Below are 14,039 nucleotides of genomic sequence, written 5' to 3' on the forward strand. Positions count from 1 at the left end.
GGCCGTGCCGGGCGGGACGCGGCGCGGGGCGGGCGGAGGGGCCGGGCCGGGCGGGCCCCGCCATGTCCCGCGCGGGGGCCGGGCCGTGGCCGCGCGCCGAGGTGGGTGCGCGCGCGGGGCCGTCAGGTGCGCGCGGGCGAGGCGCGGCGGAGGGCGGGCGCGCGCCCCCGCGCACGCTCTCTCGGGGGGTGTGCGCGCGGCGGGGCGCGCGCCCGGGCCGGCGCGGCGGCGCTCACGCTCCGCGGGCGGCGCGCGAACCCTCGCGAGGAGGCCCCGGGCCGAGGCCTGCCCGCCTGCCCCGCGGGCGCGCGCGCACTGCGCCTGCGCGCCGCCGCCGCCGCCGCCGTGCACGCCCGCGGAGCCGCGTCCGCCTCGGGAGCCGCCGGCGCGGCCCGGCCGACACAGCCTGGCCGGTTGGTCGGGCGGGGGCGAGACGAGGCGCTCAGCCGGCCGTCATGGGCCCCGGAGCGTTGCCGCGGCGATGGTGGCGGCGGCGCCGGCTGAGTGACTGAGGGGAGACCCCGCCGGGGGAGGGGGCAGGCGGAGGGCGAGGCGCGTGTGGCGTGCGCGGTGTTGACGACGGTGTTTTTAACCCTTAGATGGTCTCCAGCGAGCCGCTACTGCTGCCGGTGTCACTGGAGGGCGAGTTCTCCAGTAGCATGAAGGAGATGATCGGCGGCTGCTGTGTGTGCTCCGACGAGCGGGGCTGGGCCGAGAACCCGCTCGTCTACTGCGACGGGCACGGCTGCAATGTCGCAGTGCATCAAGGTGAGCGGGCAGGCGAGGGCAGCGCTCCCGCCCCGGCCTCCGGCCTCGCCTCTTCCTTCTCGGTGCTGCCTGTGCTCTTTCCTCGGCCCTGCTTCACCCCCGCCATCATCACGGCCTTTTCCCCCCCATTTTTCCCTCCCCCCTCCCAGCTCCTTCTGGTTACCAATGAAGCCTGTTTCCCTGTTTCCAAGGCCACGTGCTTTCAGGTCTCACCCGTCCTGTCATCCCTTGTCCTTCCAGTCTGCTTGTCTTTTTCCTCACATGAGACTTACTCTATTATAACTTCCTATATTATGGCTGTGAGAAAGGAAGAACCCACTTTTCCAATTTGTTTTCTCTCCTACTTGTACCTTTCCTGTGCCCATGCTTCCCAGTCTGCCTTTGCATCCTGTTAACGTCAGTTGCAATCATCCAAAGACTAAAATTCCTTCCCCTCTTTGCAGAACTTGTTACTTTTCTCTGTTCTGGTAGTAATTGCTGTATTTCTTTCTTCCTGTACTCGATCCCTGTTGTCCATGCCTTTCCCAGGTTTGAAAAATTTATTTGAGGGGCAGCCAGTACACGAGGAGGGTTTAGGATTGGAAGAGAGGCGGGTGTAGGAAAGACTTAGCTGTCATGTGATTTCTACCTCTGCCTGCCTTTCCTTGAATGTCATTTGGCTGATGTTTCCTGGTAGATGAAGAGACTTCCTGTTGTGGTTCTGCAGGGGGAGGGTGCTAGTCGGGAATGGCTGATGCTGGATTTGTTTGGCTTAGTGGAGGCTCGTTGGTTGGTTTCCAGCTCAGCTCAGGAGCTGGCATGTTCCCTCTGTGTGATTGTTTTGTTTCTGTCAGTGGGCTGACCCTTCGTGTGAGAGCAGAGGAAGAGACTGGATTCTGCTGCTTATATTGTAAGAAAGGAAGTAATCGTGGCTTTTGCTTTATGGTAGCAGAAATAATGAAGTGGTAGTTTTTCTATACCAACTTGTAAGCAGTCATGTGAACTCGGAGACTGGCTCTTTGGCTACTCATAGGTAGTGAGCAAATTGGAGGAGACAGAAAATCCTAAATCCAATTCATTAGTCTGAATGCCTACTACATGTGAAAATGCTACTAATGAGTGTCTCATGCTTGGTCTTAAATTGTGCTGAAGATGATCTAATACAGTAACTGGTTCTTTCAGGTCTTAAATTGTTCTGAAGATGAAATAATAATTGGTTGTTTCAAGTATATGCTTCTCTGTATGCTGCCAAGTAGTGAGAAATTTAAAGAGATCTGCAGAAGAATTTAGTTACTCCTGTTAATGTTGGATTGAATGCAGAAGGGAACTGACAGGATCTGTGGAATTAATCTGGTTTTGAATTGGTTTTCTGTTGTTTTAAGAGCCGAGTAATGCTAACCAGTAAGTTAACTCTGCTCTTGTGGAATCTTTGGGTCATGAATTACACTAAAACATGAATACTTTTAGAAGCCATATCCGAAACAGCTATAACTTTTGCATTATCTTGGGCATCTTCATTTGTATCTAGAGCATTGATAATATCTTCAGTGAAGGAACTGTTTGGTAGGAACAGTTGGAACTGATACAAAGGAAACAAAAGTCAGTTATAGGAGGTATTCCCGAAATAGAGAGACACATCTTCAGTAGATTTGATACAAGAATATGAACTTTTTCTTTTAAGGTCATATCCAAACCTGAATTTGAATCTATCAGGAAGTGTGCAAAGTACTGCTTCCTCTAAATCCAGATGCTGTTGTAGAGATCTTAAGAAGAACTCCATGTTTTGATTTACTGTATCATTGATGCTTTATATTTGGGATACTTTACATGACACATGTCCCATGAATGAAGGTGGTAGGGGAAGCATGTCTGCTCTTTCTGTGGCCTTTCTGTAGCAAATGTAGTGTCTTCGTGGTTAAAGCTGATAGTCTGTATTTCAAGTGCAGACAGCAGTATTACCCATGAGGCTTTATTAACTGCTTTTTTTTTTGCTATTACAATTGTTTTTAGTTCAGAGGAAACTTCTTTTCAAGTATTAAGCCATTGGCAAGTTGTGGAGGACAGAATGACTTCATGTGTTTAAAGAAGCTTTGCACAGTAGTGGAACTATAAACCAAAGGAAGCTCTGGAACTCTGTGAAGAGTATCACAGTATCTCAGAGCACAAACCAGTGATGGACTCCTTTATACTCTAGGTGTACTCTGTTACCTGTACAGATATAAAAATGCTTCACTTCAACTTTGGTCTTTGCCCAACTTGTGTTGCCTTTGAGTCTGCTTGCCAGCCCTGTCTCTGAGTTGCATTCCATAATTGTTTCTTACTCTGCACTGCCACTTGCTAACATAAATGTGTGATTGCACATTTAGTATCTCCCTTTTAATTTCTGAAGAGAAATTCAGAGTCCCCCCATCTGGCGTTCATACAGATGCAAGGAAAACAAGGTGTTTTTTCCTTACGTTAAAGAACTTTAATGTACAGTAGAAAGGGATTGTCAGAATAGTTTGTCGTGTCAGTACTTGGATACAGTATGTGAAAACCTGACAATGATCTTAATATGTATGTATATAATAGGAAATTATTTCGTTGGCTTTCCTTCATAGAAGGGAAGGTGTATTTATACGACTGTTGCACTACAATTTTTTTTCTTCAAGCTAGCACAAAACCAATAATATTTTTTGTATATATACTAGAAGTTACTAATTTAATCTCAGCATTCTTCATAACTATTAATTTATCATACATAATTTTTTTTCTACTCACACACTTAAACCAGATTTTGTATTTAAGTAACATAGGATTGTTGGGAATTGAGTCTGACATATTTTTAAAATCTCAGGATTATCTTTTTGAGGAAAAAGTTTGGGGTTTTGATTTTTTTTGGTTATTTGTTACACCCATACAAATATTAGAATATCAAGTTGCTTGATGTGTGCATTTCAAACATAAACAATGTTACCAAATCACTAAACTCTTTTGCTGTGGAATTTCTTACCAAACTCCTGGGATTGCTTTTATATACTATGAAAATATAGATGACAGTCTTGCAGATAAATCTGTGTCAAAATCTTTTTCCTAAGGATTTATGTTGTAACCTGGTTGTAGTTGCAAGTAATCCTAACCCTGATGCTCTGTTAAGTTTGTATTTGCAGCTCTATGTGAATTTGCAGGGGAAAGCCAGCAAACTTTGTATCTTTTTTCAGTTTATTAAGGATTTCCTACTTAAGACCAGTTATTTTACTTATAAAGAGTAAGAGAACTGGATAGTAAGTGAGTATATGAATGAATGTCTTATCAAAAACTCAGATTTGTTATTTGCTTTTAGTTTTCTCTTAAAAAAAGACCTCACAATAACAAGTATCCGTCATTTAAAGTAAAGTGTCTCACCTGTTTTGCAGATAAATAAATAGCAAAACAAATCACATGTGAAATGTCACTGCTTTTGAATGGATATATTCTTCTTCAAGCTAATGGTTTGGGGTTTTTTATTAATTCAACGAATTCTGCATAATTTTTTTAAGTGGAAGCTTTTTGTACTTCATTTCTAGTACCACTGTGATAGGATTTCAAGTGCAATGTGTAGATGTCAGTTTGAGTTTCTTGACAATTAAAATGGTGTGAGATCAACTATACTAAGCTTTATATATCATTCATATCAGTAGTATTATAGTGCTGCCTACGTTTGCTGAAATATTTTGTCTTGTTCAAAACAGCTTGCTATGGAATTGTTCAAGTACCCACTGGACCATGGTTTTGCAGGAAGTGTGAATCTCAGGAAAGAGCAGCCAGAGTGGTATGTGTTTTGTTTATTATGTAATTCTGGTTATAATGCTTGTGTGGATAATATTTACCCAAGTGTTACAGTAATAGTAGAAAAGAGCTTGCCTTTCTATTGTAATTCCAACTAGGTGCTGTTCAGAAAGACCGTTTTTCTTCTTATTTTTAGAGTGGAAATACATAATTGTCTCTTAAATGTTCGGACAGTTTCAGGGTCTCTGTGGTTTTTTAATTTTTTTAGGTGGTAGGGGTTTTTTTTTTTTAGTTTGTTCTTTTTTTGGTGTTCCAACCATTTAAAGAATTTTACTTTTGTCTATGGTGTAGGTTTTGGCTAATTTTATCAGTTTAGCACTTAATGTAGTTAGGTATAGGAAGGAAGTAAAATCTCTGTCCAATTTTCTTTTACAGCAGCTGTAGATTGCCAGTTGAAAGCTTCAGTTTAGGAACACTTGACCAATGAGTAGTGTTGTTAATTTCAAAATCTAATGCTTACTTGGAATATGACACTTACAACTGAAGAAGCATTTTCTTTCTCTGATTTTCAATTTTTTTTATGGTAAATATTGGGAATTCAGATAATGCTTTTTTCTTTTTTTCACCTTGATTATATGAGGTTTCGCTTTGGTGACACTTGTATGTTGTTAGATTGAACTGCATGATATCAGGCATTTTTAAAAAAGGAGAATCACATTTCTTCCTAATTGGCACTTTTTAGTTTGTATTCCAGCAAAAGATAAAGTGAGAGAAGTGAGAGTATTTGGAAAGACTAAGCTGTTCATTTGCCTCTGAAAAAAAGTTTAATTGTATGGGAAGGTGGTGTAGCATCTTAGGGCAGTGTGTAAACTGTTTCTGACTTTTCATATCTAAAAGCAAATGAAGAGTCAGACACTGAATTTTGAGTTACTGTCAGTGTCTGTTGGAGTGTTTACATGAGCTGCTTACTGTACCTATTTCCTTTTCTAATTTAAAGTACTGTAGAAATGGTGGGAAGACTTAATGCTGTATGAATTTTTGGCACAGGTCTAAAGAATCTCGTTCTTCTTTTTCCCAACTTGCCACTAATGTTTTCATAATGCCCTGGTAACCGAGACCTCGTTACTTCTTGTAAAGCAGACCTGTTGGTGGGAGAAAGAAGGGGTTGATTTCTGTGTGCTCTTCAAATATTTGTCAACAGAAAAGAAAATCCTTTCGGAAGAAAAGCTGTTTCTTTCTTTTCCTTGGAAGACAGTCAGCAGTGTTAAGTTTTAAGAGCGGCATTTTTTAGTGTTGCTGAGTTTGATATCTACACATTAATGGCAAAGTTAAAAGTATAAAGACGGGGGAAAGAGAGCTGGTGGCCATAAAGAGGATTTTTCAGGTGCATGATAGGGAATCCTCATCAGCATTTAGAATATAGTTATTCCTGGCTTCTTGTGGCATAAGAAATGAAGAAGAACTGTACAGAGTTCTACAGTAAATGATGTCTTACTGTATTCTGGTAATTTCTTGAGTTTACCAATGAGAATTGCTTTGATAGGGGTATTGCTTGTACTTAACTGAATCCTCTGCCTGGTGTATTCTGTTCTTGTTTCCACTGAACAGGGTCTGTTTAGTTGAACAGGTTGATTGCTGATTCTGTTTTGAAAAAAAAAATCCCATTTGTAATGTAGTGTAGATTTAAGTGGTTCTCAGGTTAAACTAATTGCATGTGAGGTATAATAGATTAATAACAGCTGAGGTTTTAGCATGTTAGTTAAAAACATGGTGACTGTATTTGAGGTGCGTCTTGGAGAAGATCTTAACATTCAGAAGCTAAACTGAAGCCTTGACTTCAGTATGGAATTTGGAACTTTACTGTAACCAGTTTGTCAGACACAGAAGTTTTATTTTTTGTATCAGACACAGAAGTTTTGTATTTTTTGCAAAAGCAAACATGATCATCATCCCTGTATGAGACTGAAACTTAAGTTTTCCTCTTGGTGTTTTTGTCTCTAAGCAAAACCAGAATTAAATTTATCACATTACATTTAATATGCTTCTGCTTACTTTTAATCTTAAAAATATCTCAGTCCTGCAACTAAGGCATATTTTTCCATGCTGATGCTCCCTGTGTTGTGTGTTTTTGGGGTGTGGTGTTTTTTTGTTTGTTTTGTTTTGTTTTTTAAATTTTTTTTTTTAATTTTTATTTTGTTAAGCTACAGTTACTGGACAAATAAATTCATTCTGATAAGAAACTGTGGTAAATTGTTCACACTTAAGTTAGACTTGCTTCAATGATGGAGGGATCTAGATTGACTTAGGAGCACATGACCCACCAACTTGGGTTCAGATTAGGGCAGTTGGCTTCCCATGTACCTTCACCATAATACACTGATATGTGCTGTGTTCCCTTTCTTCTGTGTGCTGCTGCTAAGGTACATACTGGGTGTGAATAAAAGTGGTTGCTGATTTTTATTTTTCAGACACACAAGCCTCTTGGCTGGTTGACTTCAATGTTTTTGTTGGTGAGGTGGTAGCAAGCATCTTGGGTTTTGAATGATCAGTCACTAGTTGGAAAGTGCTGTTCTGTGCTGGACAAGTCATACTGCGTTTTGGCTTCAGCAGGGTCATGTTTTTCTGTTGTTTAAGAGAATCACTGACTTTTCATAAACCTGAACTGTTTGGATAATGGACATATTGAGGTGACTTTGTAAGTTTTTAGCTAGTGCTTGAAAAGTCTTAGTTTTCTCTAAATCAGCTAATTTATCTTAGCTGACCTGTGGTGAGCTTGGAATGTGAATCTCTGCAAGATGGCTGGGAACTGCTCCCAGCTTTGTCTGTGTCAGCACTGCCTCTTACTACCCTGCATAGTGGGCCCTTTTAGTGTCTTCAGATGTACCTGAACTTCTGAGTCAAAAAACAGGGCAGATACAAGTTGATGCAGGAAAAGCTAATAGTGGGGTCTGTGTGAGGATCTGTATGGAGCAGTAGGTAAGGAGCTTTGGGTCCTGGCTTGAGAAATGGGATGGTGCATATATGTTGTCCAAGGGCTGATAGTTCTGGTATCCAAAGAGAGACTGGAGAAACTAAGTTTAGGAATTGTAGCACAACTGTTATTCAGAAAGACCTTTTTTCCCCCATAATCCTGTTATGTGTCAGATGTCTTCCTTGATGATCTGGCATATAAATAGACCATGTGTTTATGGTTTACTATAAGCTACCACTCTTCATACTCATCATGAGGGAGCTGCAGTAATCCGTGTGATAGAGATACCAGGCAGCACAGAGGTGTTCAATGTTCGTAAGATTAGCTTGGTCAGGCTTTTTAGCTGTGTGTAGGGGTGTTCCTTGTGAATCCAGCTTGATTCAGAGACACCAGATCTCAGTGCTCAACTTCAGAGTTACAAATTCCAGAAAGTTTTACTACCTCAAAGTGCAGCTCAGGTGCTACATGTGAGGTCAGACTTCTTACAGGTGAATTACTATTACTCTAATGTCATAAACGTGGTGTTTTTTTCACTTGACATTTCTGTAGGGGTTTTTTTTGTTGTTTTTTTGGTGAAGTGGGTTATGAAGTTGAGTGCAGTCCTGGCCCAGAACTGAGTCAGTGCATTTATGTGACACTACAGCTTGTCTAATAAGCCACCTGGATTTTAGTCCTGGGGAATGTGTTGAGGGGGCTGTGACTCCCTGTGGAGCTAGGCACATAAGGCTTGAGATAGTATCCATCTGGATTTCAGCACAGTCTGGCATAACTGGAGTCTCTGTGCTTGCACATGTGTTTCTTGGAACTTAGCGTGGAGACAGAAAGACTGTCGTTACAGAGTAAGTTTAGATCATACAGTACTTAGTACTGAAGGACTCAGGGCAGTAGAAATGCAGCTTACACTGTTTACCTCCACACCCTGTTCACGAACATTGTGCACTCATAGTGATGAGTTCCTTGTTGTCCTGCCAGACCTGAGCTGTTCCTGCATCTGCTGCACAGATGACCCACATTCTGAATGCTTGAGTTTTAATTTTTTTAAAAAAATCATTAATATAACAACGGTTGTAGCTCTCTCCAAATCTTCTTTTTAAAAAAAATCTTTCATCACATGCATCTACAATTTTTTTTTTTTTTGTGGAGTTACTCATAAGAGTTGTTTGATGTATCCATAGTTTAACACCTCACCCCCCAGCATTATGTAGTAAAAAAACCCACAGGGGTAGTATTACTTGCCTTTTGCCTAAACCGAAAGAAGCAAAAAAGGAGAAACTAGGAGTGTAGCCTTTCAATATGCAGACAGGTTTGTGATCAGAGCTCTGACAACTCTGGCTCAACAGGCTACCTGGAGGGGAAGTGGGATCTCTGTGGTTATTACATCTGTATTTGTAAACTAGAATGAGTGCTGATAAATATGGTCACAGTAAAGGTGAACTAAACTTTTAGAAGAAAACGTGCTGTTTTCTTTTTTCTTCAGTTTGAAATACTGTCTACCAATAAGGACTGGTATATTGTACAGTTTCTGTGAAGATGTCTCTTGAAATAATTCTTCAAGAAATTTTGAAATGAATGTTTCTTTAATGTGTGTCCGTAATTTTTCATGAAGGACACTTTATGTAAGAATATTACTACATCTACTTTTGAGAATACTGTAACAAATATTAGTAAAAAAATTGCTTTAGTTTTGGGTGTACAACAGAAAGATTGATCTTTGTGCTTTTGTTATTTGTATGGCTTTTACGGAAACACAGTCTTATCTTTTATGAATGACTGTGCAGTCTAGAAGGCAGTGAATGTTAGTTTGTAACTGGATATCTTGAATAAAAAGTCTCCTTAAAGGTACTTACGCAGAACATGCTGTATTGGGTTTGTATGACATAATTTTGTTAGCGAGGGGGTTACAGGAATGATTTCTCTGAGAAGCTGCAGAAGCTTCCCCTGTGTCTGACAGAGCCAAAGCTGGTCGGGACGGACCCGCTGCTGGCCAAGGCTGAGCCAATCAGCAACTGTGGCAGTGCCTCTGAGATAACACTTTTAAGAACCCCTGAGCAATAGAAACTGCAGCCGGAGAGAGGAGTGAGAATCTGTGAGAGAAACAACTCTGCAGACACCAAGGTCAGTGGAGAAGGAGGGGAGGGGAAGGAGGTGCTTCAGGCACCGGAGCTGAGATTCCCTTGCAGCCGGTGGTGAAGACTCCAGGAAGTCTGGCTGAGATTCCCTTGCAGTCCATGGAGGCCAACAGCAGAGCAGAGATCCACCTGCAGCCCATGGAAGACCCCACACCAGAACAGGTAGATGCACGAAGAAGGCTGTGACCCCGTGGGAAGCCTGCAGTGGAACAGGCTTCTAGCAGGAATTGTGGATCCATGTAGAGAGGCTCATGCTGGAGGAGGTTTGCTGGCAGGACTTGCAACCCTGTGGGGATTTCACACTGCTTCCCGTTGAAGGGGCTCACGCTGGAGCAGTTTGTGAAGAACTGCAGTCTGTGGGAAGGACTCATGTTGGAGAAGTTGGTGGAGGAATGTCTCCTTTGGGAGGGACCCCATGCTGGAGCAGGGGAAGAGTGTGAGGAGTTCTCCTGAAGAGGAAGGGACAGCAGCATGTGATGAACTGATCACAGTCGCCATTACCCATCCCCCTGTGCTGCTGGGGGGGAGAAGGTTGTGAAATGGGGATTGAAGTTGAGCCTGGGAAGAAGTGAAGGGTAGGGAGAAGGTGTTTTAAGATTTAGTTTTTATTTTCTCATTACTGTACTTTGATTTGATTGGTAATAAATTAATTTCCCCCCAAGTTGAGTCTGCTTTACCCATAACTGTAACTGGTGAGTGATCTCTCCCTGTCCTTATGTTGACCCAAGAGCCTTTTGTTCAATTTCTCTCCCCTATCCAGCTGAGGAGCGGAGTGACAGAGCAGCTTTAATGGGCATTTGGCATCCAGCCAGGATCAATTCACTACAGACTGTCTTGGTACCACAGATGGGGCATGAGGAAGTCAAGATAAGGATAGTAATTGGGAGAGGTAGTGAGCAAAATTTGGACTGAAGAGAGCTAGAGAGAGAAAAACAGAGCTAGAGAGAGAAAAGCGAAATGATTGTGGAGAATGTGTGTTGTTCTCATTGGGGTAAAGGTGAAAATTCATATTTTAAAATACTGTTGATTGAGTGATGTGTGTTTCTACTGTTGATTGAGTGATGTGTGTTTCTGGTCCATTACATAGTAGGTGAGTGTTGTTGCTTTGCATTTCATGAGTACAAGAAAATAGTTTTTCCTATGCAGTAGTTGTTGGTGTATGCAGTGAATACAGACCCATAACCTTATTGTACTGCAGTTCAAAAGATGACAGACTTGCTTAGCGTTGCGTAGTGTCTGGTCCTCAAGGTTAGGAGCACAACAAGTGCAGAAGGTGCCGCAGAAGTGCAGTGTTATTTCTGTGTGCTTTCGTCTGCATATCAGAGTGGGAGTATTAAAGCCATTTCTGACTGTACTTCTTCCTTCATGGTTTTTTTTTGAGTGTGCTGCATTTTTCCCTTCTTGTGTACATATTTGTTACTTGGTTTCTAAATATACAGCTGAGTTCATAAACTTACTTGAAGCACTTCATTACAGCACAAAAGGTCTACTACCTTTTTTTTCAAGTTTTGATTAGCTACAGTTTGCCTAAATGTAATTTGTGCAGTAATTTATAATTACATTATGCTAATTATGGATACATACAGTATTCAGGCTTTAAAAGAGTGTTCCATCACTCAAGTACTACTTGATCAAAAATATTTTAACATAGATATCAATACAGCAGGTACTTTAGTAAATGGTCTAAAGGTTCTGTGGCAAAATTATTAACTAAAGTGAGACTAGAGCAAAACACTTTCCCTTACAGGAATCGCTTAATTCTTATGTGGAAATGTTTTATGACTATTTTGTCCATTGTATTCACTGGCAGAAGTAGTGTCTAAAATAAACAAGGAGTTCCTCAGTTCTGAGAAACCTTACTTAAAATGCATGCTAGGAATCTTTAGGATAAAACCGTTGTATGTTGCAGAAGAACACTAAAGTGAACTATTACATACTATATTTTCTTCATGTAGATTGAATTGGGTCAGTAGCATACTTTCAGGCTGGTAAGAAAAACTTGGATGTCTAGTTGGAAATGCAATCAAATGTGACAGGCATTTTTCATAGCCCCCCGTGCTTTCCACTAAAAATCAATATGTGAATCTTAAAAACTTCGTGAATGTTTATATTCTGGATTCTTACAACATCTAGCAGGGCTTACTAGTCTTTGATATGTAGTGGGAGATTTATGGTTTTGGACTTCTGAAGTTGGAGTAGCCAGATCATGATATGAGCTGTGTGTCATCACCATGTTACACTGTACTCGACATTCTCTCTCTTCTAGTTATCTTACATATATTGAGTAAAAGTATGTTTAAATGTCACCTGTAGCATGTACTGACTGGATGATCCTGTGTCACGTTAAAGGGGGCAGAAAAGAAGAATTTTCTGTCCAACCTGTATTAATATATTTTTTTGTCTATCAGTGTCCCAGCCCCAGGAGATCAAAGCCTTTTAATGTCCAAACCAGTCTGTTAGCATCTCACCTAATGAGACTTCACTTAACAGGTTCACTGAGACGGACTTTTGATACTCTTTGGTGGAGTCCTTTTTATATAAGGACCACTCTTAATAGTGGTAGAAAAACCCCTCATCAGGTTTCTCCTATGAGTTACTTCACCATCAACAAAACTGTCAGCACCTAAAAACGGACTCACTCTAACAGTTCACTAAATAACATGTTTATTAATAAAAATTTGTGACAGTTGATGGGGTTTGTTGTGTCTGGAATAGGGTCTAACTGCAAAAACACACTTAAACTATGTAGTAATAATAATAATGCAAAGCATAGGCACACACCCTAAAGCAAAAGCAACTTACAAATAAGACAATTTACAAAGAATAAGTAAAGCAAAAACCTTAAGTGCACGCTATAAAGCAAAATCAACTTACCATGAAGTAATAAGTAAAAAATTTAAAGTACTATGGAGCAAAAGTAAAATTAGTGTATATGTATAAAGCAGTTGTTCACCTCAAGGTATCCTGAGAAGGTGGAAGAAGAAAAGGTAGCCCGTTGGTTACCTCCAACAGAGTTGATGGAACTTCTTCCCGATTTTTGCTTATGTCCACTCTCTTTTTATATCTTTTTTTTTAGGCAGTTTGAGTGGCTATAGTCAGTAAACTAATTTTGGGGTGATAGACAGATGAAATAGACCCAAGGGTCCACTTCTGAGTTCCCAGCAGCCAGGATGTTCGCAAAAAAAGGCTGTGTTATATCCATATCACTTCTCTCTTTGGTTTAATCCTTTATGAGTTTCTGGGAATGTCTCCCCAGGTGCTGGGGTTTTTCAGGAAACCATCAGGAGAGGTTTTTTTCTTCTTTTGTGTGGCCTTATCTATCACCTTACAGTCTTGGAAGAATGCTGATTTGCATGTTGAGTGCCTCTAATCTTCTTGTCATAGTCTGCAAATTTATTATCTGTAGTAGATGTTTTTGACAGAGCTAACTGAATCTGCATATATTTTTATCTGATGCCTTGATAGAAAGAACTAGGTTGAGTCTCTTTAATTTATCCAGGTATAAACCCCAAAATGCTTCAGGTAGTCAGTCTGTTTTTCTTTTACTTGTCAACTGTCTGCTTTAAAAAAAAAGTTCTTTCCTTCTCCTGGGACAGATGACTGAATAGACATGGGGCAGAGATTTGGCAAATTTGTCAGCATCAAGAAATGGTTATTTGAAGATGGAGATGACTTAATTTCCTAAGTTGTCAAGTTGCAGAACATAGCACTTTGGAAGAGAATAACTGACAGCATGCGTTCGTTTGCTCTATTAGTGGTGTCAGCCAGTTGGGGATTCTTGGATGTGGCAGAAGATCTTTTGATTCCTGTTGGTTCTTCAATGTGGTTTATAAACGCTGGAGTCTGATGTGAATCATAGGTTTGGAATCATTAGAATTTTTGTTTGCTTCTCTTTGGATACTTTGAAAAATTCTCTAGTTAGCTACTTACTGACTTCTGCTTCAAATCATTGCATTGTTGCAAGCTATCATTTGTAGAGCCATTTAGATCAAAATAGTGAAGGTGGGTGTTTTGTGAGTTTATAGGTAAGGTCTTAAGATACTGCAGGTTAAGACAATTGATAAGGTATATTGCTATCCCATTGTAGTTAAGAAACTAAAGAAAATGTGGATTTGGTTTTGTAAACAGCAGTTTCTTCTTTGGCTGGATCATGTGTTTCTGAAGAAGCTTTTGGAAAAGGAGTGTGCAGTTCATCCTTTTTGCTGAACTGAGCAAGTGAAAAATGAACTTCTGACTCTGGCAAGTATTATAAAGCATGGATGTTAAAATAGATATAAACTCTAATGGGAATTTTCAGACTACCTAACTGGTTTTAAGGAAAAAATACACTTCAAAAAAAGACTTCAGGGGATGAGAGGTCGATCTTCTCTGGTTAGTCTTTGTACGTTGGCAGCATACGATTTTGCTTCCGAGAAGATGGCTTGCAGGAGTGAATGGAAGGATGA

At 40.9% G+C, this 14,039-nt stretch overlaps 1 protein-coding gene across 4 annotated transcripts in view; it reads left to right on the top strand.

Moving 5' to 3' along the window:
• Window positions 1-418: 418 nt before the first annotated feature.
• The window catches only part of MLLT10 (MLLT10 histone lysine methyltransferase DOT1L cofactor), a 125,158-nt gene continuing 111,537 nt past the window's right edge, over window positions 419-14,039 (top strand). Inside the window, exons 1-2 of one of the 4 annotated variants that reach the window (XM_050325336.1) lie at window positions 419-768; window positions 4,458-4,537. In XM_050325336.1, coding sequence (XP_050181293.1) covers window positions 600-768; window positions 4,458-4,537 — 249 coding nt within the window. In that variant the 5' untranslated portion in view covers window positions 419-599. Of the gene's footprint in view, window positions 769-4,457; window positions 4,538-14,039 lie in introns of those variants that run through there. The other 3 variants (XM_050325320.1, XM_050325326.1, XM_050325346.1) reach the window with 3 other exon arrangements.

The sequence above is a fragment of the Myiozetetes cayanensis genome, unplaced genomic scaffold (genome assembly GCF_022539395.1).
Source record: "Myiozetetes cayanensis isolate MyiCay16 unplaced genomic scaffold, myiCay2020 scf1, whole genome shotgun sequence".
In the NCBI taxonomy this organism is placed as follows: Eukaryota; Metazoa; Chordata; class Aves; order Passeriformes; family Tyrannidae; genus Myiozetetes; species Myiozetetes cayanensis.